The 22,774-nt window shown below is 43.5% G+C and overlaps 1 protein-coding gene across 1 annotated transcript in view; it reads right to left on the bottom strand.

The window, feature by feature from the left end:
- The window catches only part of LOC106561209 (hepatocyte growth factor), a 29,699-nt gene extending 10,717 nt beyond the window's left edge, over positions 1-18,982 (bottom strand). Inside the window, exons 1-10 of the mRNA XM_014124920.3 lie at positions 18,635-18,982; positions 17,416-17,572; positions 14,094-14,206; positions 13,638-13,752; positions 7,151-7,293; positions 5,943-6,063; positions 3,776-3,894; positions 2,367-2,532; positions 1,787-1,920; positions 832-919 (exon numbers count right to left, since the gene is read on the bottom strand). Coding sequence (XP_013980395.1) covers positions 832-919; positions 1,787-1,920; positions 2,367-2,532; positions 3,776-3,894; positions 5,943-6,063; positions 7,151-7,293; positions 13,638-13,752; positions 14,094-14,206; positions 17,416-17,572; positions 18,635-18,683 — 1,205 coding nt within the window. The 5' untranslated portion in view covers positions 18,684-18,982. The remainder of the gene's footprint in view (positions 1-831; positions 920-1,786; positions 1,921-2,366; positions 2,533-3,775; positions 3,895-5,942; positions 6,064-7,150; positions 7,294-13,637; positions 13,753-14,093; positions 14,207-17,415; positions 17,573-18,634) is intronic.
- Between the last annotated feature and the right edge of the window lie 3,792 nt (positions 18,983-22,774).

Below are 22,774 nucleotides of genomic sequence, written 5' to 3'. Positions count from 1 at the left end.
AAACCCAGCCTAAGACCCCAAACAGCAAGCAATGCAGATGTTGAAGCACGGTGGCTATAAAAAACTCCCTAGAAAGGCTGGAACCTAGGAAGAAACCTAGAGAGGAACCAGGCTCTGAGGGGTGGCCAGTCCTCTTCTGGCTGTGTAATAATAATCACAGTGGTTGTAGAGGGTGCAACAGGTCAGCACCTCAGGAGTAAATGTCAGTTGGCTTTTCATAGCCGATCATTTAGAGTTAGAGACAGCAGGTGCGGTAGAGAAAGAGTCGAAAACAGCAGTTCAAGGTAGCACGTCTGGTGAACAGGTCAGGGTTCTATAGCCGCAGGCAGAACAGCATTCGGCATGTTCAATTGTATTCTTCATACTATAAAATAATACCACAGCATTCTAAGCAAATCTTGTCTGTTAAATGAACTAGTGTAGCCTACAGCCATATGGCATAGCTACATTAGCGCCTAACGTAAGCACAACTCATAGTGCACTATCCTGTTCTTCTGAAATAAACTACATTTTCTTCATATCACGTTTCTCACAATAAATCCAAAATAAATAATGGATTTATTGTGATGGTGTAGGCTATATTAAACGGATTTATTAGACTTTTGAAAATATTGATTTTCCAAAGATCTGCATCAGTGGCTTGTAGGCAATGCGTGGAAGCCAGGTTATGCTAAACGTGTTTATGTTAATTTACGGTCAATTACCGTGAGACCGGCAGTTATTTGCTCAACAATCACCAGCTTACAAAATGTCATGACCACCACAGCCCTACTCCCATCTATGCCCCACCCCACAACACACAAGCAGATGTGTAGCATGTGGTTTTGTTACCTGTGGTCTCTCCAGAGGGAACAGGGAAGACCTGACCTGGTCCTTGACACCTCTCCTCTGTAGCTCTCTCCATTGCCCTCGTAGCAGTCTGGAACGCACACACACATACAGTATGATACCAGGATAATAAAATATGAAAACATATTTATGTTACTGTAATACAAGTCAGAATGCTACAGACCACACCAACCCCAGGGAAATATGGTATTAAAACTATACAATCTCTGGTGTCCTGACTAGTATACCAGAACATGACCACAAAACACCAGTCACAAAACTGTCCCAACTCTGAGATTCTCATCTGAGTGTGGGAAAAACACAACCCTAAAGAATCTGTATTCCAGATCCACTTACTATCCAATGGGACACAGCTTCCTTGTACTCTCTATCCAATGGGACAGAGCGATGTTGTAACGCTGTCAGAGCTAGTTTATTTATGTGCAGTGGGCTGTGATTCCCAGAGTCCTTCAGTAATACTTCTATAGAAACATACTTTATAAGTTGCTCAGGAGATTATACTTCAGAGACAACACTGAACTAATGCCAAGTATATTATTATTCAGAGAAAACATATCTGCATCAGGAATCCATCTATTTTGCATGGTCAAAATAAAAATGTTTAGGAGCCAGAAGCCTATTACATTGACATCATTTAGCAGACGCTCTCATCCAGAGCAACTTACAGGTGCAATTATGGTTAAGTGCCTTACTCAAGGGCACATCGGCAGATTTTTCTCACCTAGTCACACAGGATTTGAACCAGTGAGCGTTTGATTACTGGCCCAATGCTATAACCGCTAGGCTACCCACCACCCCTTCACATGTTAGTTTAACCAAAAGCAGTAAATGTCCATTGCACTACCATTGTCTGAGACATGAAGACCTGTATTAGTTCCTGGAGCTATAGGCTTTAGCTCAGGGGACTACTGTGGTTTTGATTATGCTAGGCTCTCACCATGGGGTTCAGAATTCTGTGTGTCACAGCGGGGGATGTTGGTGCAGAATGCCTTGCGAACGTTAGGGTCTGAAGTGAAGCACCATGGGAGGTCAAGGCCGTCAGGGTTCCTACAGTAGTTCTCCCTCAGGTCTCTGCAACACACACACACAATTAAGATATATTCTCTAAACAAGTTAAAGTGCAACTCCACCCTTTTTCAACCTCCTATTCATTATCTCCAGCACCAAACCAGTGTCTACATATGTGAAAGAGGCATGTTTCTACGACCTGTGGTCAAAAAGATGGGAAGAAAGGTTTTAAAAAAAGAATTCTCTGTGATATCAAAGGGTAGGATTAAAAGTAAGACAAACGGTGATTTCCAAAACCTGCAGTGAGTTTCTAGCCAGAGGGAGGGTATTTTCTGGCTCCCCACGTCACCACGAATCTCATAGTTTTTGAAAATCATGATGTCACTGGGAATAACTTGTTAACGTTATATTTGAAAATGAGATTGAAAAGTGGTGAAGTTGCCCTTCAACATGTAATATAGTGTGTGTAGGGTTGTCGATGTGTGTCCGTACAAGTGTGGGTCACTCACTTGCAGCGATAGTCCTGGGGTATATATGTGTGGTTGTGGGGGTACTGTGAGTCCCAGCGTTGACAGGTCACCCCACTGGGTGTTACTGCTACTGTCCCTCTGTAGCCCTCACCTCGACCCCGGAAACAGCTGGTAGTCACATCTACCTCTCCCACACTGTCTGAGGCTGAGAGGGAGAGACAGAGAGACAGTGAAGGAGAGAGAGAGAGTGAAGGAGAGAGACAGAGAGACAGTGAAGGAGAGAGAGACAGTGAAGGAGAGAGAGACAGAGAGACAGTGAAGGAGAGAGAGACAGTGAAGGAGAGACAGACAGACAGAGAGACAGTGAAGGAGAGACAGAGAAGGACAGACAGACAGACAGACAGACAGACAGACAGACAGACAGACAGACAGACAGACAGACAGACAGACAGACAGACAGACAGACAGACAGACAGACAGACAGACAGACAGACAGACAGACAGACAGACAGACAGACAGAGAGATGCACCATGGTTAGATATAGCCATATCACCTGCACCATCTGTTAAACTACACCAGCTTCTCCTTGAGGCCACTGTGCCACTCAGACACAGTAGCAAGAACAAGACTGACTTGGACTAAAACGCCTATATTGTCTATAGATTATATTGCAGTCATGTAGTTGATTAAACTGAAATAACAAGGAAACAACGCTGATTAATTTTGTACACAAGTATACACGGCAGCTTTTGTCGCTCCACAATCTGCAGTATTTTGTGGATCTGTCTAAAAATAGAGTGCTACTGGTGAGGATTATAAAGACAGGACCAGGGAATAGAAAAGGCCAAAACAATACAACTCTTTCTTTCTGCCTTGGTTTCATTAACACAACGTTTAAGGGTTAGACCATAAAACTGGACTGGGTTGACTTCCAAGGCCTGTACCACAGAGACAAAGAGAGAGAGTCCAACCAGTAACATGCTATCTGGTAAAGTCCCAGTTCCAGTGCTGCTGATGACTAGCAGAGAAGAGCCAAACAACGAAACAACACTCACACAGCTTTAAAGTGTTGTTCTCCGTCAACCTTCTATAGGCTCACTTTTTTAAAACCTTTATTTAACTAGGAAAGTCAATTAAGAACAAATTCTTATTTACAATGACAGTCTACACCGGCCAAACACAGACAATGCTGGGCCAATTGTGCGCCGCCCTATGGGACTCCCAATAACGACCGGTTGTGATACAGCCTAAAATAAACACAGTCTATTAACCATGACATAACTGGGAATGAGTGTGTGTGTGTGTGTTGCTCAAAACCACATTCCTCTGCCTTATCCAATCAGAGAGAGAGGAGGGGGTGGAATGACAGGTACAGGAAGCTGTACATTTGGAGTAGTTAGTCACACCACACACACATACATACGCATGCACACACACACACACTCACGGCAGGCTGTGATGTTGCAGTACTCCCAGGATGTGTGTGCATCCAGGGTGAAACACCACGGTCGTTGACGTCCATCTGGGTTCCTACAATAGTTGTCATCTAGGCCTTTATCAGGATACCTACATCCCAAACAGAAGAGAAGGATTTCAACAAGTCATTGGGAAAGATGTAGATACATACAGTTGAAGTCAGAAGTTTACATACACTTAGGTTGGAGTCATTAAAACTTGTTTTTCAACTACTCCACAAATTTCTTGTTAACAAACTATAGTTTTGGAAAGTCTGTTAGGACATCTACTTTGTGCATGACAACAAATTTTTCCAACAATTGTTTACAGACAGATTATTTCACTGGATCACAATTCCAGTGGGTCAGAAGTGTACATACACTAAGTTGACTGTACCTTTAAACAGCTTGGAAGATTCTGATAGGCTAATTGACATAATTTGAGTCAATTGGAGGTGTACCTGTGGATGTATTTCAAGGCCGACCTTCAAACTCAGTGCCTCTTTGCTTGACATCATGGGAAAATCAAAAGAAATCAGCCAAGACCTCAGAAAAAAAATGGTAGAACTCCACAAGTCTGGTTCATCCTTGGGAGCAATTTCCAAACGCCTGAAGGTACCATGTTCATCTGTACAAACAATAGTACACAAGTATAAACACCATGGGACCACGCAGCTGTCATACCGCTCAGGAAGGAGACGCGTTCTGTCTCCTAGAGATGAACGTACTTTGGTGCGATAAGTGCAAATCAATTCCAGAACAACAGCAAAGGACCTTGTAAAGATGCTGGAGGAAACAGGTACAAAAGTATCTATATCCACATTAAAACAATTCCATTATCGTCATAACCTGAAAGGCCGCTCAGCAAGGAAGAAGCCACTGCTCCAAAACCGCCATAAAAAAGCCAGACTAAGGTTTGCAACTGCACATAGGGTCAAAGATCATACTTTTTGGAGAAATGTTCTCTGGTCTGATGAAACAAAAATATAACTGTTTGGTCATGATGACCATCGTTAGGTTTGGAGGAAAAAGGGGGAGGCTTGCAAGCCGAAGGACACCATCCCAACCATGAAGCACGGTGGTGGCAGCATCATGTTGTGGGTGTGCTTTGCTGCAGGAGGGACTGGTGCACTTCACAAAAGAGATGGCATCATGAGGAGGAAAATTATGTGGATATATTGAAGCAACATCTCAAGACATCAGTCAGGAAGTTAAAGCTTGGTCACAAATGGGTCTTCCAAATGGACAATGACCCCAAGCATACTTCCAAAGTTGTGGCAAAATGGCTCAAGGACAACAAAGTCAAGGTATTGGAGCGGCCATCACAAAGCCCTGACCTCAATCATATAGACAATTTGTGGTCAGAACTGAAAAAGTGTGTGTGCGAGCAAGGAGGCCTACAAACCTGACTTAGTTACACCAGCTCTGTCAGGAGGAATGGGCCAAAATTTACCCAACTTATTGTGGGAAGCTTGTGGAAGGCTACCCGAAACGTTTAACCCAAGTTAAGCAATTTAAAGGCAATGCTACCAAATACTAATTGAGTGTATGTAAACTTCTGACCCACTGGGAATGTGATGAAAAAAATAAAAGCTGAAATAAATCATTCTCTCTACTATTATTCTGACATTTCACATTCTTAAAATAAAGTGGTGATCCTAACTGACCTAAAACAGGGGATTTTTACTAGGATTAAATGTCAGGAATTGTGAAAAACTGAGTTTAAATGTATTTGGCTAAGGTGTATGTAAACGTCCGACTTCAAAAATACGAGCAGTGAGCAAACTGGGAATGTCGGTGTGTGTGCGTGCTTCTCCATCAGTTTAAGCGTGCATTTATACGTTTCTGTGTGTGTGTGTGTATCTATAAGTATGTGTGTGTTGGCCATAGGGCCTCCATGGGCAGAGTATACTGGTCCACTGCAGTTGTTTTGCATCTCATTCCTCCTCCAGGCATACTAACAGAGCCTCAGAGGTACTGAGAACCTCTTCATCACAGCGTTGAAGGGTGTGTGTGCATCCTGCCCCAGCCGCAGGTGGTGTGGATTAGTGTTAGACTCGTTAACACGTCTTTAGTCATCCTTGTGTTTCTGTAATTAATATTCAACCTCATACTGAGTGTGTGTGTGTGTGTGCGCGTGTATACGTGTGTGTGTGTTACCTCTTGGGGTGGAGGTGGTGTTTGTGTGGTTCCTCTAGGTCCCAGCGTTGACACTCCCGTCCCGTCTCGGTGTGATCCATGGGACCTCTGTAGCTTTCCCCATTACAGCTCACACACTCCACTGGACACACACACACACACACACATGCCATGGACATTATTTATGCAGATACTACATGTAATACCAAAATAGTTTCTGTATAATTGTCCCATCTATTTAAACGTTCATGTAAAACGTCTCCCCTTAAGTCCAATGAGTCAACATTCAGTGTGTATGTGTGTGTGTGTGGAGCAGTGTAAACAGCAGAGCAGAGCAGATTAGAAACAGATGTTTATGAGTCTACTATTCCCATTATGTGTGTGTGTGTGTGTGTGTGTGTGTGTGTGATGTCCCAGTGTTCCTCATTACTGGAAACTTTCTTTCAAATCAACCTTTCCAGTCATTTTTCTTTGGACCAAAACACACATTCCCATTACAACACAGACCCATTAGATTTCCTCTGACTCTTATAACAACCTTGTGGATTCCTCCCTCCCACACACATCTCTGGTAGTACTGTGTATTTCATACACATCTTATCACATCACTGTCAGCTGTTTATTAACTAGATACATTGTATTATCCACAGAGGACATTTATCCTCTAGACACTATCTGAGAAACAGTGATTCTCCTGTGACAGTTTGCGTCATCCAGTTCTAGATACCACAGGCCATGATCCAGTGCCACAGGGAGAAGGGATCACAGTACAGTTAAATGGTGCACTGTAAAAGAACATGGCCTGTGGTGCGAACACTGCTCCATGCCTAAAGTTAAAGCCATTTAACTGACCTACTAGAGTAAGAATCCCCACTAGGAACAGGGGTTATGTATAGACTGAAAAGCAAAAAAGCAGACGGAGTCCCTTTGGGTTGAAATAGTTAACAAAGCCAGAGAAGGATGAAATGAGAATCGACAACATAAACTGAGTCACACTTCTGCATGCAGCAATTCAGGTCAATACCATCACAAACAGTTGGATAATTACTACATTACTGAGAACGCACCTGATATTCCACTTGGCTGCAGTTTGCCACAGTTAAGTGGAGACCAATGAGGGGCATTGAGGGAGAGAATCCACCATGTTAGAGCCACTAGTTGTTGGCAGTGGTCAATGTGTGTGTGTGTGTGTGTGTGTGTGTGTGTGTGTGTGTGCGCGCGCGTCCTACCTTGTAAGCACTCAGGTACTCCACAGTCCTGGTGTCTGACATTGGGGTCTGTAGTGAAGCACCATGGTCCTGAAATAGCGTTGTCAGGGTTACGGCAGTAGTTGTTTGTCAGTTCCTTCTTCCTGTTCCTCCTCGGTAGGAAACTGGAGGGAGAGAAGAACTTCAGTGTTCATCAATATTTCACTCAATCACAAACATATTCTCATTCTATCTGGTGCAGAGTTGAAAGGCAGAAGGGAAATCTCCGAGGTGGAGCGTAGAACAGGCCATGTGTTACTAAATAACCTTGAGTCATACACATCTACGTATTGACTGAGGAACAATTCAATTGTGGTTTTGTTTGCTGACTCACATGATCAATTGGAAGGATTTATATGGGTCACAGCTGAAACAATTTGGAAGGCACAGAGCTAGGCAACATAATGCAACATATGGTAATGTGTGGGTGCCCCAGTGTAAACTCACTGATAAAGCACACATGCACACAATTTAGCTGTTATTGCTTGACATACCAAGCCTTAACAGAACTCTGACACATCCTACGAGCGTCAGAGCCGGTGTAGTAGGATTTAATCTTAGTCCTGTATTTACGCTTTTCCTGTTTGATGGTTCATCTGAGGGCATAGCGGGATTTCTTAGAAGTGTCCAGATTAGTGTCCCGCTCCTTGAAAGTGGCAGCTCTAGCCTTTAGCTAGGTGCGGATGTTGCCTGTAATCCATGGTTTCTGGTTGGGATATGTAAGTACGGTCAATTTGGGGACAAAGTCCTCAATGCATTAATTGACGAAGCCGGTGACTGTGGTGGTGTACTCCTCAATGCCATCGGATGAATCACGGAACATATTCCAGTCTGTGCTAGCAAAACAGTCCTGTAGCATAGCATCCTCGTCATCGGGCCACTTCCATATTGAGCGAGTCATTGGTACTTCCTTGTGATGGTGCCGGAGGGGAAGGTTGCCATCTTATCGGCTCTTAACCAACCAGGCTATTTCGTTTGTTTTTTCACATTGTTCGTAACTTGTTGTGTACATAATGTTGCTGCTACCGTCTCTTATGACCAAAAAGAGCTTCTGGACATCAGAACTGCGATTGCTCACCTCAAACTGGACAAAGAGTTCTTCTTCAATGAGTCAGACGGGAGGGATATAATACAGACACACAACCAGGCCCAGATCCCTGTTATTCGCTGGAGAAGGAAATCAGGGTGCGTTGTGAGGATCAGGCGACGAGTGATTAATGTGCTCATGCCTTCCATCCTGCTAGTTAACGTTCAATCACTGGAAAATAAATGGGACATACTCAAAGTACGTTTATCCTACCAACGAGACATTAAAAACTGTAATATCTTATACTTCACCGAGTCGTGGTTGAACAACGACATTAAGAACATACAGCTGGCGGGTTATATACTATCGGCAGGACAAAACAGCAGCCTCTGGTAAGACACGGCGCGGGTCCTATGCATTTATGTAAACAACAGCTGGTGCACGATATCTACGGAAGTCTCGAGGTTTTCCTTGCCTGAGGTAGAGTAACTCATGATAAGCTGTAGACAACACTATCTACCAAGAAAGTTTTCATCTGTATTTTCGTAGCTGTCTACATACCACCACAGGCTGATGCTGCCACTAAAACCGCACTCAATGAGCTGTATACTGCCATAAGCAAACAGGAAAACGCTCATCCAGAGGCGGCGCTCCTAGTGGCTGGGGACTTTAATGCCGGGAAACATAATTCAGTTTTACCTAATTTCTATCAGCATATTAAATTAACAACCAGAAGGAAAACAATTCTAGACCACCTTTACTCCACACACAGAGACGCATACGAAGCTCTCCCGTGCCCTACATTTGGCAAATCTGACCATAGTTCTATCCTCCTGATTCCAGATTACAAGCAAATTTCAAGCAGGAGGCACCAGTGACTCAGTCTATAAAAAAGTGATCAGATGAAGCAGATGCTAAACTACAGGACTGTTTTGCTAGCACAAAATGGAATATGTTCCGGGACTCTTCCGATGGCATTGAGGAGTACACCACATCAGTCACTGGCATATCCCAACCAGAAGCCAAGGACTACAAGCAACATCCGCACCCAGCTAAAGGCTAGAGCTGCTGCTTTCAAGAAGCAGGACTCGATCCCGGAAGCTTCTAAGAAATCCCGCTATGTCGTCCGATGAACCATCAAACAGGCAAAGCATCAATACAGGACTAAGATCGAATCGTACTACACCGGCTAGGACGCTCGTCAGATGTGGCAGGGCCTGTAAAGTATTACAGACTACAAAGGGAAGTACAGCCGAGAGCTGCCCAGTGACACGAGCCTACCAGACGAGCTAAATAACTTCTATGCTCGTTTTGAGACAATAAACACTGAAACATGCATGAAAGCATCATCTGTTCTGGACGACTGTGTGATCACGCTCTCCGCGGCTGATGTGAGTAAGACCTTTAAACAGGTCAACATTCACAAGGCCAGACGGATTACCAGGACGTGTACTCAGAGCATACGCTGACCAACTGGCAAGTGTCTTTATTGACATTTTCAACCTCTCCCTGTCTGAGTCTGTAATACCAACATGTTTTAAGCAGACCACCATAGTCCCTGTGCCCAAGAACACTAAGGTAACCTGACTAAATGACTACCGACCTGTAGCACTCACATCTGTAGCCATGAAATGCTTTGAAAAGCTGGTCATGGCTCACATCAACACCATTATCCCAGAAACCCTAGACCCACTCCAATTTGCATACCGCACCAACAGATCCACAGATGATGCAACCTGTGGTGTGGTGCCAGGACAACAACCTCTCCCTCAACGTGATCAAGACAAAGGAGAAGATTGTGGACTACAGGAAAAGGATGACTGAGCATGCCCCCATTCTCATCGACGGGGCTTTAGTGGAGCAGGTTGAGAACGTCAAGTTCCTTGGCGTCCATATCACCAACAAACTAACATGGTCCAAGTACGCCAAGACAGTCGTGAAGAGGGCACGACAAAACCTATTCCCCCTCAGCAGACTGAAAAGATTTGGCATGGGTCCTCAGATCCTCAAAAGGTTTTACAGCTGCACCATTGAGAGCATCCTGACAGGTTGCATCACTGCCTGGTATGGCAACTGCTCGGCCTCCGACCGCAAGGCACTACAGAGTACAAGAGTAACTGTGTACAGCCCAGTACATCACCGGGGCCAAGCGTCCTGCCATACAGGACCTCTATACCATGCGGTGTCAGAGGAAGGCCCTAAAAATTGTCAAAGACTCCAGTCACCCAAGTCATAGCTGGAACGCTGCTGCTACTCTCTGTTATTATCTATGCATAGTCACTTATAACTCTACCTACATGTACATATTACCTCAATTACCTCGACACCGGTGCCCCCGCACATTGACTCTGTACCGGTACCCCCTGTATATAGCCCCACTATTGTTATTTACTGCTGCTCTTTAATCATTTGTTATTCTTATCTCTTACTTTTTTTTAGGTATTTTATTAAAACTGCATTGTTGGTTAAGGGCTTGTAAGTAAGCATTTCACTGTATTCGACGCATGTGACAAATACCATTTTTTTATATGTATGTGTGTGTATGTATATATACTGCTCAAAAAAATAAAGGGAACACTAAAATAACACATCCTAGATCTGAATGAATTAAATAATCTTATGAAATACTTTTTTCTTTACATAGTTGAATGTGCTGACAACAAAATCACACAAAAATAATCAATGGAAATCCAATTTATCAACCCATGGAGGTCTGGATTTGGAGTCACACTCAAAATTAAAGTGGAAAACCACACTACAGGCTGATCCAACTTTGATGTAATGTCCTTAAAACAAGTCAAAATGAGGCTCAGTAGTGTGTGTGGCCTCCACGTGCCTGTATGACCTCCCTACAACGCCTGGGCATGCTCCTGACGAGGTGGCGGATGGTCTCCTGAGGGATCTCCTCCCAGACCTGGACTAAAGCATCCGCCAACTCCTGGACAGTCTGTGGTGCAACGTGGCGTTGGTGGATGGAGCGAGACATGATGTCCCAGATGTGCTCAATTGGATTCAGGTCTGGGGAACGGGCGGGCCAGTCCATAGCATCAATGCCTTCCTCTTGCAGGAACTGCTGACACACTCCAGCCACATGAGGTCTAGCATTGTCTTGCATTAGGAGGAACCCAGGGCCAACCGCACCAGCATATGGTCTCACAAGGGGTCTGAGGATCTCATCTCGGTACCTAATGGCAGTCAGGCTACCTCTGGCGAGCACATGGAGGGCTGTGCGGCCCCCCAAAGAAATGCCACCCCACACCATGACTGACCCACCGCCAAACCGGTCATGCTGGAGGATGTTGCAGGCAGCAGAACGTTCTCCATGGCGTCTCCAGACTCTGTCACGTCTGTCACATGTGCTCTGTGTGAACCTGCTTTCATCTGTGAAGAGCACAGGGCGCCAGTGGCGAATTTGCCAATCTTGGTGTTCTCTGGCAAATGCCAAACGTCCTGCACGGTGTTGGGCTGTAAGCAAAACCCCCACCTGTGGACGTCGGGCCCTCATACCACCCTCATGGAGTCTGTTTCTGACCGTTTGAGCAGACACATGCACATTTGTGGCCTGCTGGAGGTCATTTTGCAGGGCTCTGGCAGTGCTTCTCCTGCTCCTCCTTGCACAAAGGCGGAGGTAGCGGTCCTGCTGCTGGGTTGTTGCCCTACTACGGCCTCCTCCACGTCTCCTGATGTACTGGCCTGTCTCCTGGTAGCACCTCCATGCTCTGGACACTACGCTGACAGACACAGCAAACCTTCTTGCCACAGCTCACATTGATGTGCCATCCTGGATGAGCTGCACTACCTGAGCCACTTGTGTGGGTTGTAGACTCCGTCTCATGCTACCACTAGAGTGAAAGCACCGCCAGCATTCAAAAGTGACCAAAACATCAGCCAGGAAGCATAGGAACTGAGAAGTGGTCTGTGGTCCCCACCTGCAGAACCACTCCTTTATTGGGGGTGTCTTGCTAATTGCCTATAATTTCCACCTGTTGTCTATTCCATTTGCACAACAGCATGTGAAATGTATTGTCAATCAGTGTTGCTTCCTAAGTGCACAGTTTGATTTCACAGAAGTGTGATTGACTTGGAGTTACATTGTGTTGTTTAAGTGTTCCCTTTATTTTTTTGAGCAGTGTATATATATATATATATATATATATATATATGCTTGTAAGCAGGTGGATAGAGTTATGGTCAGATTTTCCAAATGGAGGGCGAGGGAGAGCTTTGTCCAGTTCGAGGTAAGTAATCGCTGTTCTGATGTCCAGAAGCTCTTTTCGCTCATAAAGTTGCTGCTACCGTCTCTTATGTACATAATACGTTACAAACAATGTGAAAAAACGAACAAAAAAGCACAGCTGGTTAGGAGCCCATAAAACGGCAGTCATCCCGTCTGGCGCCATTCATAAGTAAGTTCATTAGAATTTCATTTGAAATATTAGTTATTTTTCAATTTTTTTCACTTTTATTGATTTATTGTTTACTTCCGTTTATTTAGTAAATGCTTTCTTAACACTTATTTTTTTCTTAAAACTGCATTGTTTGTTAAGGGCTTGTAAGTAAGCATTTCACTGTAAGGTGTTGTATTTGGCGCATGTGACAAATAACATTTGATTGCACAGGGAAGAAAGGTAAAAACGTCAGGAGAAAAGAGGAGAAGGGCGAGGTAAGAGGAGAACGAGAGGAAGAACGAGGAGGAGGTGGATGGTTGTGTTACTAATGAACTTCTGTCACGAGCTGTCTCTCACCCTGAGTCCTCTCTCACACACCCTGAGTCCTCTCTCTCACACCCTGTGTCCTCTCTCTCACACCCTGTGTCCTCTCTCTCACACCCTGTGTCCTCTCTCTCACACCCTGTGTCCTCTCTCTCTCACACCCTGTGTCCTCTCTCTCTCACACCCTGTGTCCTCTCTCTCTCACACCCTGTGTCCTCTCTCTCTCACACCCTGTGTCCTCTCTCTCTCACACCCTGTGTCCTCTCTCTCTCTCACCCTGTGTCCTCTCTCTCTCACCCTGTGTCCTCTCTCTCTCACCCTGTGTCCTCTCTCTCTCTCCCTGTGTCCTCTCTCTCTCCCTGTGTCCTCTCTCTCTCCCTGTGTCCTCTCTCTCCCTGTATCCCTGTGTTCTCTCTCCCCATCTCTCTCCCTGTATCCGTGTGTTCTCTCTCCCCATCTCTCTCCCTGTGCTCTCTCTCTCAGGTTTTTATCACTTAATTAACAGGTTTTACTACAGTATAAACTCTCCTGAACACACACCCAACATAAACAGTGAGACTACAACAGGAAGTGATCCCTGACTGTGTAAAGTGTTAGAGTGAGGTCAGAGAGGACTAGTACTGATGAATGACTGGCCCCTTAAGACTAATCACCAGCTAATGTATCACTCTAGACACATGCACACAGGCGCACACACACAACACATGCACAAACACAGGTTCTAGCTTACTTGTGTTCATGAGGGAAAGGAGAGGCCCAGGCTTGGCACCTGATTCCACTGGCCGTTACAGACCTCCTCCCTCTGTAGTTCACGCCTGTCCCCACTATGCACTCCTGCACATAGGCTAGAAAGAGCACGAGAGAGAGAAAGAGCACGAGAGAGAGAAAGAGAGAGAGAGAGAGAAAGAGGACAGCCAACAAAAAAAGGACTGTGTTTGTAAGAACATTTCTGTGTTTCTCATCTGACAGAGCATGTTAGGACGGGTCTCACATCCCCCATACTGTTCCATTTGACTCTACACATACATAACATTACTAACCCAGGTACCAAACTCTGATGAGAACAAGGAGAAAGAGAAACTTTAGACACTTGTAAGCAGTGCCTTTCTACTGCCGGAGAGAGAGAGAAGGGGGGAGAGGGCTGGAGGACAGAAAGAGAGAGAGACAGGGAGATAGTGTACAATACCTTTCTTCTGGTAGAGTTGGTAGTTGAAGTCGTGTTGGCTTTGGACTCCTGGTGAGTTCCTGTCAAACGACAACCACTGGCATTTCCTGTTTTTCTGATCATACAAGAACGCTCTAGATGGAGAGAGAGAAAGAGAGAAGGAAGGGATGGAGGGAAATATTGATTGATTTATGTAATATAACCATTTAGCAGGCATGTTTATCCAAAGCGACTTATAATTAACATGCAGATAATACAGTACGTGTCCTGAATTGAAATAGGATTTACCCCAAGCCTGCTACTGCTGAAAGGAGACTGCAGAGAGGACTGAGTCTGTCATGGGAAACCTAGACATGCATACCAGACTCATTTTGCTGCTGAAAGACACTAAGGGAAACCAAACCTGTCATTACAGTGTGGTAGGGTATTACAGTAAGCAGGGTTGGGAACAATTCCATTTAGGAGCCAATCAAAAGAAAACCAAATTCCAATTCCAAATGTTCCTCATTGAAAAGCATTCAAGAGAATTTGAATTTCAGTGTACTTCCTGAATTGACTGGAATTGAAATGGAATTGGCTCCAACCCTCACATGTTACCTATATAGAGTTTGGGCTGCTGCCAAAGAAGGCCAGGGGATGGTGTCATACTGGCTTGGACAACAAATACAGTATATTGTCGCTGTCTGATGAAAACGTATTTTCTCCAAAACATAAACTTTCCAGGAAATTTAAAAAAGTACCAGATTTTCCCATTATTGAAAATAGAATTATGAAAATTCAGAAGCTATTTTGAATACATTTTCTTAGATCTAGAGTCATGAAATGAATGGAGTTACTGCATTTAATGAATTAAAAACTTGACAGCGACAATATCTAACTACAGGTGGAAAGCAACTCGACAGTTGTCATAGACCATATTTACATACGGACAGTGTTCCGGATAGTAGCTCATATCCCACTTAAGGTCTTATTTTGGATAAGCCGTTTGCACCTTTGATATCCCACTCATGAGTATTCCTGTCCATGAATAAACAGAATATTCCTCATTTAAGTTCATATGGGTTAAATGGAATAGTAACTGAAATCTGGACACTGACTGTAGGCCTATAACCTCTCACATGTAGCCTAATATAATATTAACTCCTGCAGAATTAGGCTATGCATTTCCTGGAGTGAAATTATACAACATATGTTAATTTTGTCTCAGGAACAGGAGTGGAGAAATATATATTTTTCAGCATCTCTATAGACAAAATGTGAATGCGCATGTAATGTGCTTTCTTTGAAATTGTTTTCCAAGCAAAAAGTATTTCAACCACATACAATATGCATCCAAGACTAACTGAAGTCGTCGTTTTCTCAGCTTTTAATTTCCTTAAAACGGATGGCATTTGGACATTTCGCACAGGACCAATCTTTCCATTGTTTTGCAGTTATTACGTTTTCTCCCCGGTCCCTAAATGAAACACACAACTTTACTGGTCAGTGGAGGCTCTTCAGAGGAGGAAGGGGAAGTGATTTTCATTTAAAAAAAAACAGTGAAACATTAACCTCATAAGGATCCGCCCCTTTTTTTCAGTTATCGCCTAAAATGACATACCCAAATCTAACTGCCTGCAGCCCAGGATATGCATATTCATGGTACCATTTGAAAGGAAACACTTTGAATATTGTGGAAATGTGAAAGGAATGTAGGATAATATAACACAGATCTGGTAAAAGACAATACAAAGAAGAAAAAAAAACGTTCTTTTGTATTCATTTTGTATTATTTTCCTATTTTCTTTCCTTACAACCTGGAATTAAAATAGATTTTTTGGGGGGTTTGCATCATTTGATTTACACAACATGCTTACTACTTTGAAGATTCCATATATGTTTTATTGTTAAATAAACAAGAAATAAGACAACAAAAACTTAACTTGAGCATTCATAACTATTCACCCCCCCAAAGAATACTTTGTAGAGCCACCCTTTGCAGCAATTACAGCTGCAAGTCTCTTGGGGTATGTCTCTATAAGCTTGGCACATCTAGCCACTGGGATTTGTGCCCTTTCTTCAAGGCAAATCTGTTCAAGCTCCTTCAAGTTGGATGGGTTCCGCTGGTGTACAGCAATCTTTAAGTCATACCACAGATTCTCAATTGGATTGAGGTCTGGGCTTTGACTAGGCCATTCCAATCCATTTAAATGTATTTAGCGCCATCCATCATTCCTTCAATTCTGACCAGTTCCCCAGTCACTGACGATGAAAAAAGAACTGTGATTGCGAGTGATCAGGGGTGTATTCATACTGCAAAGTCTGGCGAAAAACATTTCTTAAATGGAAGCAAACTGAATGAAACAGGCATAAACATACCTGAATCTGTCCAATAGAAACTCTCGTTTGCAACTTTTGGACAAATGATTACACACTAGATCAGCTAGATGCAGGCAAGATTGTGCTAGGCGGTATTTAATGTGTCAATGTCTGTCACCTTGATTACTAATTTTCTCTTGACCTGTGCACCTACATTGTAAACTTTCATTCATAGGCTAGGTTGTAGCAACCTCATGATGGGTATAGGGAAAATGTTAGTACCGTGCAGTAGCCGAAACCTATTGATGTTACATTGAGCTGGGTGAATGGAATATGAATGACAGTCATCCAATATCATGTAATAGAAATAAGGCCATGCTCATAAAAAAAATGATCGTCCTCCCTCATCTTAAACGGTACCTACCGCCACTGTTACCGGTGAGCACTACTTTATTTAGTCTTCTGGGGCAACAAGTTATGACTGAAGAGAAGTTCCATGTTTCAGACTATATTTGACAAACAAATTACCTACCAAATGTCGGAAATTATAATATGGCCTACCAAATGTTGTAAATTATAAGTAGAAACGTGTCTAAATTAGGGGTGAAAGTTGCTAGTAGTAAATTAATTATAGTAGGCTAAATTATTATGGAATTATTATGAGGGATAAAACTGTGCAGGTAGCATACTTTTTGAAGTGGTTTGACAATCAGATAAAACATCATCACACAACACACATGATATGTGAAACTAAAACAACAGTAAACAGGATAAGATGTTTTACATCCCACACTATCCCATCTTAGATCAGCCTATCCCAGGCATTTGTCCAGGTTTCTCATAACCGAGATACAAACTATTTTGGGTTATTGTAAACGGGATAGGTTTATTTGCATCAACTCAAAAACAGAATACTTCAGTATCCCGAATAATTACGGGATAGTGGTTTGCATGAAAACATGGTCACAGACACACAGCATGTGAAGCTGCAGGCACAGAAATTGTTGCTATACCCAGGAGTTGGTCACAGATGCACCACACCTACCTGCAGGTGAAGAGCAGTATCTTGTCGCGGCTGCAACCACGGGCACACTTCACAATGCTCAACTTCCTGCTTTTGGTATGGAGGGCAGAGTCTGGCAGTTGGACCAATCTCACGCCATCACTCCTCTGGTAGTCCTGTAATGCATTCCTCCTGCACTCTAACATACACACAGTATGAAATTAAGGTGTTGAATGCAGTGTCCAGCCCCTGGCCAGTGAGGCTGTATTGATTTTCCCATCAGGACTGAGACAAACCCAGCAGCATCATGATGTTTAAATTATCATGGTTTTAACCCCATTAATATGAATCTCTTAATGGGATGCACACTCATCACTCCTTGTCCCCTTACTGACATACTCACTGACAGACTGATAACTCTCTTCTCCTCTCCTCCGTTTCAGCTGGGACACACTCACCTACCCCCCTACCCTTTCTCTTCTCCCCCCCACAATGCAGTGTTGACTCACACGTAAACAGCCCAGTAGCAGACAGTCAGGCTATATCTCTGTTTAGTCTTAATGTATTCTCCTCCTCAATAAATGTAACAGAGAAAAAAGTGTAATAAGAGCCACAATATGGAAGAATACCTATACAAGTAGTATCAATAGCCTATAGCAACCATTACTTTCTTTCTAAATAGTGAAAGCTGGCTGGGATCAGCGAGTTCACGTCAGACTCGTCTAGAAGCTTTAGAATGACTGTTTACTCTGAGTGAAACCTGTATGAATTTAGCCTATTTCCACCAACACATCAAGCGGAATATCGACATGAGAGCGGAGAGAGTTACGTCTGGCGCTTCAGCTCCATATACATCGTTTTACATAAAACGTACAGGTGCTCCTCTTAATTAGCTTTAAAAAATCATGTTACGCAAGTTTTCTGTAGAACCATCACAGAACGTCTAGAGATGGGCTCCAAAGTTTCTATATTCCTCACAGAAAGCTGTGCGGAATGTTATAAAAAAAATTTACAGTTTAAACTTGCCAAGCTAACTTGAACGGTAACGGATTTAAACAGGTTATTATGATGTGATTTTCAACAAAACAACACATCCACCATTCTACATTAGGCTAGCAGGGCCTACCCACGTAAAATAAGATTTTGCAACGTGCCAGGTGAGGAGAGGGAGGGGAGAAAAGTTAAACAACAAACTGCTGAATCTCAATTAGCCTACAACTAGAAAGTCTGAAATGCCCTGGCGACTGTCTCCCAAACTTACCTGAATAACGGACGATTAAGAGAGTAAAAATAATGTTGTAAATCCACATAGTTCCTGCAAAGGCTGTTCACGATATAAACGATTATTGATATCCCAATAATAGTAACGGTGTTGTCGTTCGTTGACAAGGTCCAGACAGCGGGACGGAGGGACTGGGGTTGTTCACTCAGCTACAGCACAGATGCCTCTTAGTAGAAACACACTATGGATCTCTCTCTCCCCCTCATCTCAGCGCTCTCCTCCCACTTTATTCCTCTACTACACTCACTCACTGTTTAACAACACATTGAGTACCGTAGTCAAGGTACACTGAGTGTACAAAACATTAGGAACAGCTGCTCTTTCCATGACATAGACTGACCATGTGCATCCAGGTGAAAGCTATGATCCCCTATTATTGTCAGCTGTTAAATCCACTTCAATCAGTGTAGGTGAAGGGGAGGACACAGGTTAAAGAATATGTTTTTTTACTTTGAGAGATGGATCATGTACGTGTGCCATTCAGAAGGTGAATTGGCAAGACAAAATATTTAAGTGCATTTGAACGGGGTATGGTAGTAGGTAAGTATGTCAAGTAATGCAATAATGCTAGGTTTTTCACGCTCAACAATTTCTCATGTGTATCAAGAATGGACCTTCCACCCAAGTACATCCAGCCAACTTGACACAACTGTGGGAAGCATTGGAGTCAACATGGGCCAGTGTCCCTGTAGAGTTCATGCCCCTGACGAATTGCGGCTGTTCTAAAGGGGCAAAACGGGATGCAACTCAATATTAGGTAAAAGTGTTCCTAATGTTTTGTACACTCAGTTTATATCTCAGTGAAAAAGTTATGAAGAAAATCATTAGGTATTAATTAGTGGAAAAGTTCCCCTGATGACAGCATCAGACCCATGAGCCAGAGTGTCAGGATTTATCTCAGCTTTTACAAACAGCTCTGTCTTCATGGAGGACACACAGCATCCTAAACCTCCGCTCTTCCATATCTCCTGGGACATGGGGAATCTCATCACGTCATCGCCCCCTCATCATGTCATCGCCCCTAAATGCGCACACACACACACACACACACACACACACACGCATTCTATGCATCTCCATGTCTCTCTCTCTCTCTCTCTATTCTCTCTCTCTGCAGATGACTAATAGGAGGTTTTGTATTATTATTATAAACCAGTCATGCTCTTTGATAATAAACCATCCATACGAATGAATCAGGGTCTTAAACTCTCATAACCACACACACACACACGTAACTACTGTAGCAGCAGATGTGTTGGGATCATTCAGATGTTATGGTTTGAGTAAATCTCCATTAGTCCTTTATAACGATCTGATATAGAAGTGTTTGTGTGTGTGTTTTGAAATTAGACTAAGATTAGATTTCTAAACTCAGCAAAAAAATAAATGTCCTCTCACTGTCAACTGCGTTTATTTTCAGCAAACTTAACATGTGTAAATATTTGTATGAACATAAGATTCAACAACTGAGACATAAGCTGAACAAGTTCCACAGACATGTGACTAACAGAAATGGAATAATGTGTCCCTGAACAAAGGGGGGGTCAAAATCAAAAGTAACAGTCAGTATCTGGTGTAGCCACCAGCTGCATTAAGTACTGCAATGCATCTCCTCCTCATGTACTGCACCAGATTTGCCAGTTCTTTCTGTGAGATGTTACCCCACTCTTCCACCAAGGCACCTGCAAGTTCCCAGACATTTCTGGGGGGAATGGCCCTAGCCCTCACCCTCCGATGCAACAGGTCCAAGATATGCTCAATGGGATTGAGATCCGGGCTCTTTGCTGGCAATGTCAGAACAGTCACATTCCTGTCTTGCAGGAAATCACTCACAGAACGAGCAGTATGGCTGGTGGCATTGTCATGCTGGAGGGTCATGTCAGGATGAGCCTGCAGGAAGGGTACCACATGAGGGAGGAGGATGTCTTCCCTGTAACGCACAGAGTTGAGATTGCCTGCGATGACAACAAGCTCAGTCCGATGATGCTGTGACACACCGCCCCAGACCGTGACGGACCCTCCACCTCCAAATTGAACCCCGCTCCAGAGTACAGGACTCGGTATAACGCTCATTCCTTCGACGATAAACGTGAATACGACCATCATCCCCGGTTAGACAAAACAGCGGCTCGTCAGTGAAGAGCACTTTTATCCAGTCCTGTCTGGTCCAGCAATGGTGGGTTTGTGCCCATAGGCGACGTTGTTGCCGGTGATGTCTGGTAAGGACCTGCCTTACAACAGTTCTACAAGCCCTCAGTCTAGCCTCTCTCAGCCTATTGCGGACTGTCTGAGCACTGATGGATGGATTGTGCATTCCTGGTGTAACTTGGGCAGTTGTTGTTGCCATTCTGTCCCGCAGGTGTGATGTTCGGATGTACCGGTCCTGTACAGGTGTTGATACACTTGGTCTGCCCCTGCGAGGGCGATCAGCTGTCCGTCCTGTCTCCCTGTAGCGCTGTCTTAGGCGTCTCACAGTACGGACATTGCAATTTATTGCCCTGGCCACATCTGCAGTCCTCATGCCTCCTTGCAGCATGCCTAAGGCACGTTCACGCAGATGAGCAGAGACCCTGGGCATCTTTCTTTTTGTGTTTTTCATTTTCCTCTTCATGATGCCATCTCTTTTGTGAAGTGCACCAGTCCCTCCTGCAGAAAAGCACCCCCACAACATGATGCTGCCACTCCCGTGCTTCACGGTTGGGATGGTGTCCTTCGGCTTGCAAGCCTCCCCATTTTTCCTCCAAACATAACGATGGTCATTATGGCCAAACAGTTCTATTTTTGTTTCATCAGACCAGAGGACATTTCTCCAAAAAGTACGATCTTTGTCCCCATGTGCAGTTGCAAACTGTAGTCTGGCTGTTTTATGGCGGTTTTGGAGCAGTGGCTTCTTCCTTGCTGAGCGACCTTTCAGGTTTTGTCGACATAGGACTCGTTTTACTGTGGATATAGATACTTTTGTACCTGTTTCCTCCAGCTTCTAAAGCCATGACATTATTTTCTGGAATTTTCCAAGCTGTTTAAATGCACAGTCAACTTAGTGTATGTAAACTTCTGATTGTGATAAGTGAAATAATCTGTCTGTAAACAATTGTTAGGAAAAATTACTTGTGTCATGTACAAAGTAGATGTCCTAACCGACTTGCCAAAACTATAGTTTGTTAACAAGAAATTTGTGGAGTGGTTGAAAAATGAGTTTTAATGACTCCAACCTAAGTGTATGTAAACCTCCGACTTCAACTGTGTAGTAGGCCTATATTAAAAAACAGCTCCTCAACCTGCACTTTGTAAGCATCCAGTTCAACCTACCACATTTGCAAGTTAATAAGGGTGCAGGCACATTCTTAAAATGTTGGTTGGAACGATGCATCACTGGTGTAGAGGGGGTAGGTGTAGAGGGGGTAGGGGGTAATAGGATCGATGGGCTAATTTGATTTCCTCCAAATTTGCCAGGCACCAGGGTAATTTGTGTGTTTGCGTGGCTTGTGTGCATGTAGATGTCATGTTTCATCTGCTACAAATTTTCTTGACCTTTTTATTTATTTATTTATTTATTTTACCTTTATTTTACCAGGTAAGTCAACTGAGAATACATTCTCATTTACTGCAATGACCTGGGGAATACCTCAAGCTGACCTTTACCCCTTCTCCCTCTCTCCCTCTCTCTCTCTCTTCCTTAAGCCATCTTTCTTCATTCTTCGCTTCATCTTTTCTCTTCTCTCTCGTCAGACCTAGGGTGACCCAACAGGCCTGTTGAGGGAGGGAAGGAAGAAGGCAGATGGGGAGTGAGATTAGGCTAGTGGCCAATACTGAAAAAGGGCTTTCATTTTTTAGATACCCATACCCAAGGTAGAACAAAATACAACCAAGTTTTTCCCACATCTCTAATATCTCTCATTTATGAAATGGATGGTTGTGAAAAAGGTAATGTAGCCCAATATTACAAGCTCTGATATTGCTAAAATTGTACAAGTAGTTAGTTCACTACATACAAAAATAAACAGCATTGGGATATCGTAATGCATCTTAGAAATATATACCTGTTAATACATATGCAGAAATATCAACTAGGAATATTTCTGATGAATGTAAGCTAACTCTTTTTGGTAACTGATTAAT

The sequence above is a fragment of the Salmo salar genome, chromosome 10, assembly GCF_965601325.2.
Source record: "Salmo salar chromosome 10, fSalSal1, whole genome shotgun sequence".
In the NCBI taxonomy this organism is placed as follows: Eukaryota; Metazoa; Chordata; class Actinopteri; order Salmoniformes; family Salmonidae; genus Salmo; species Salmo salar.
This window is presented reverse-complemented; position numbering and strand designations above follow the sequence as displayed.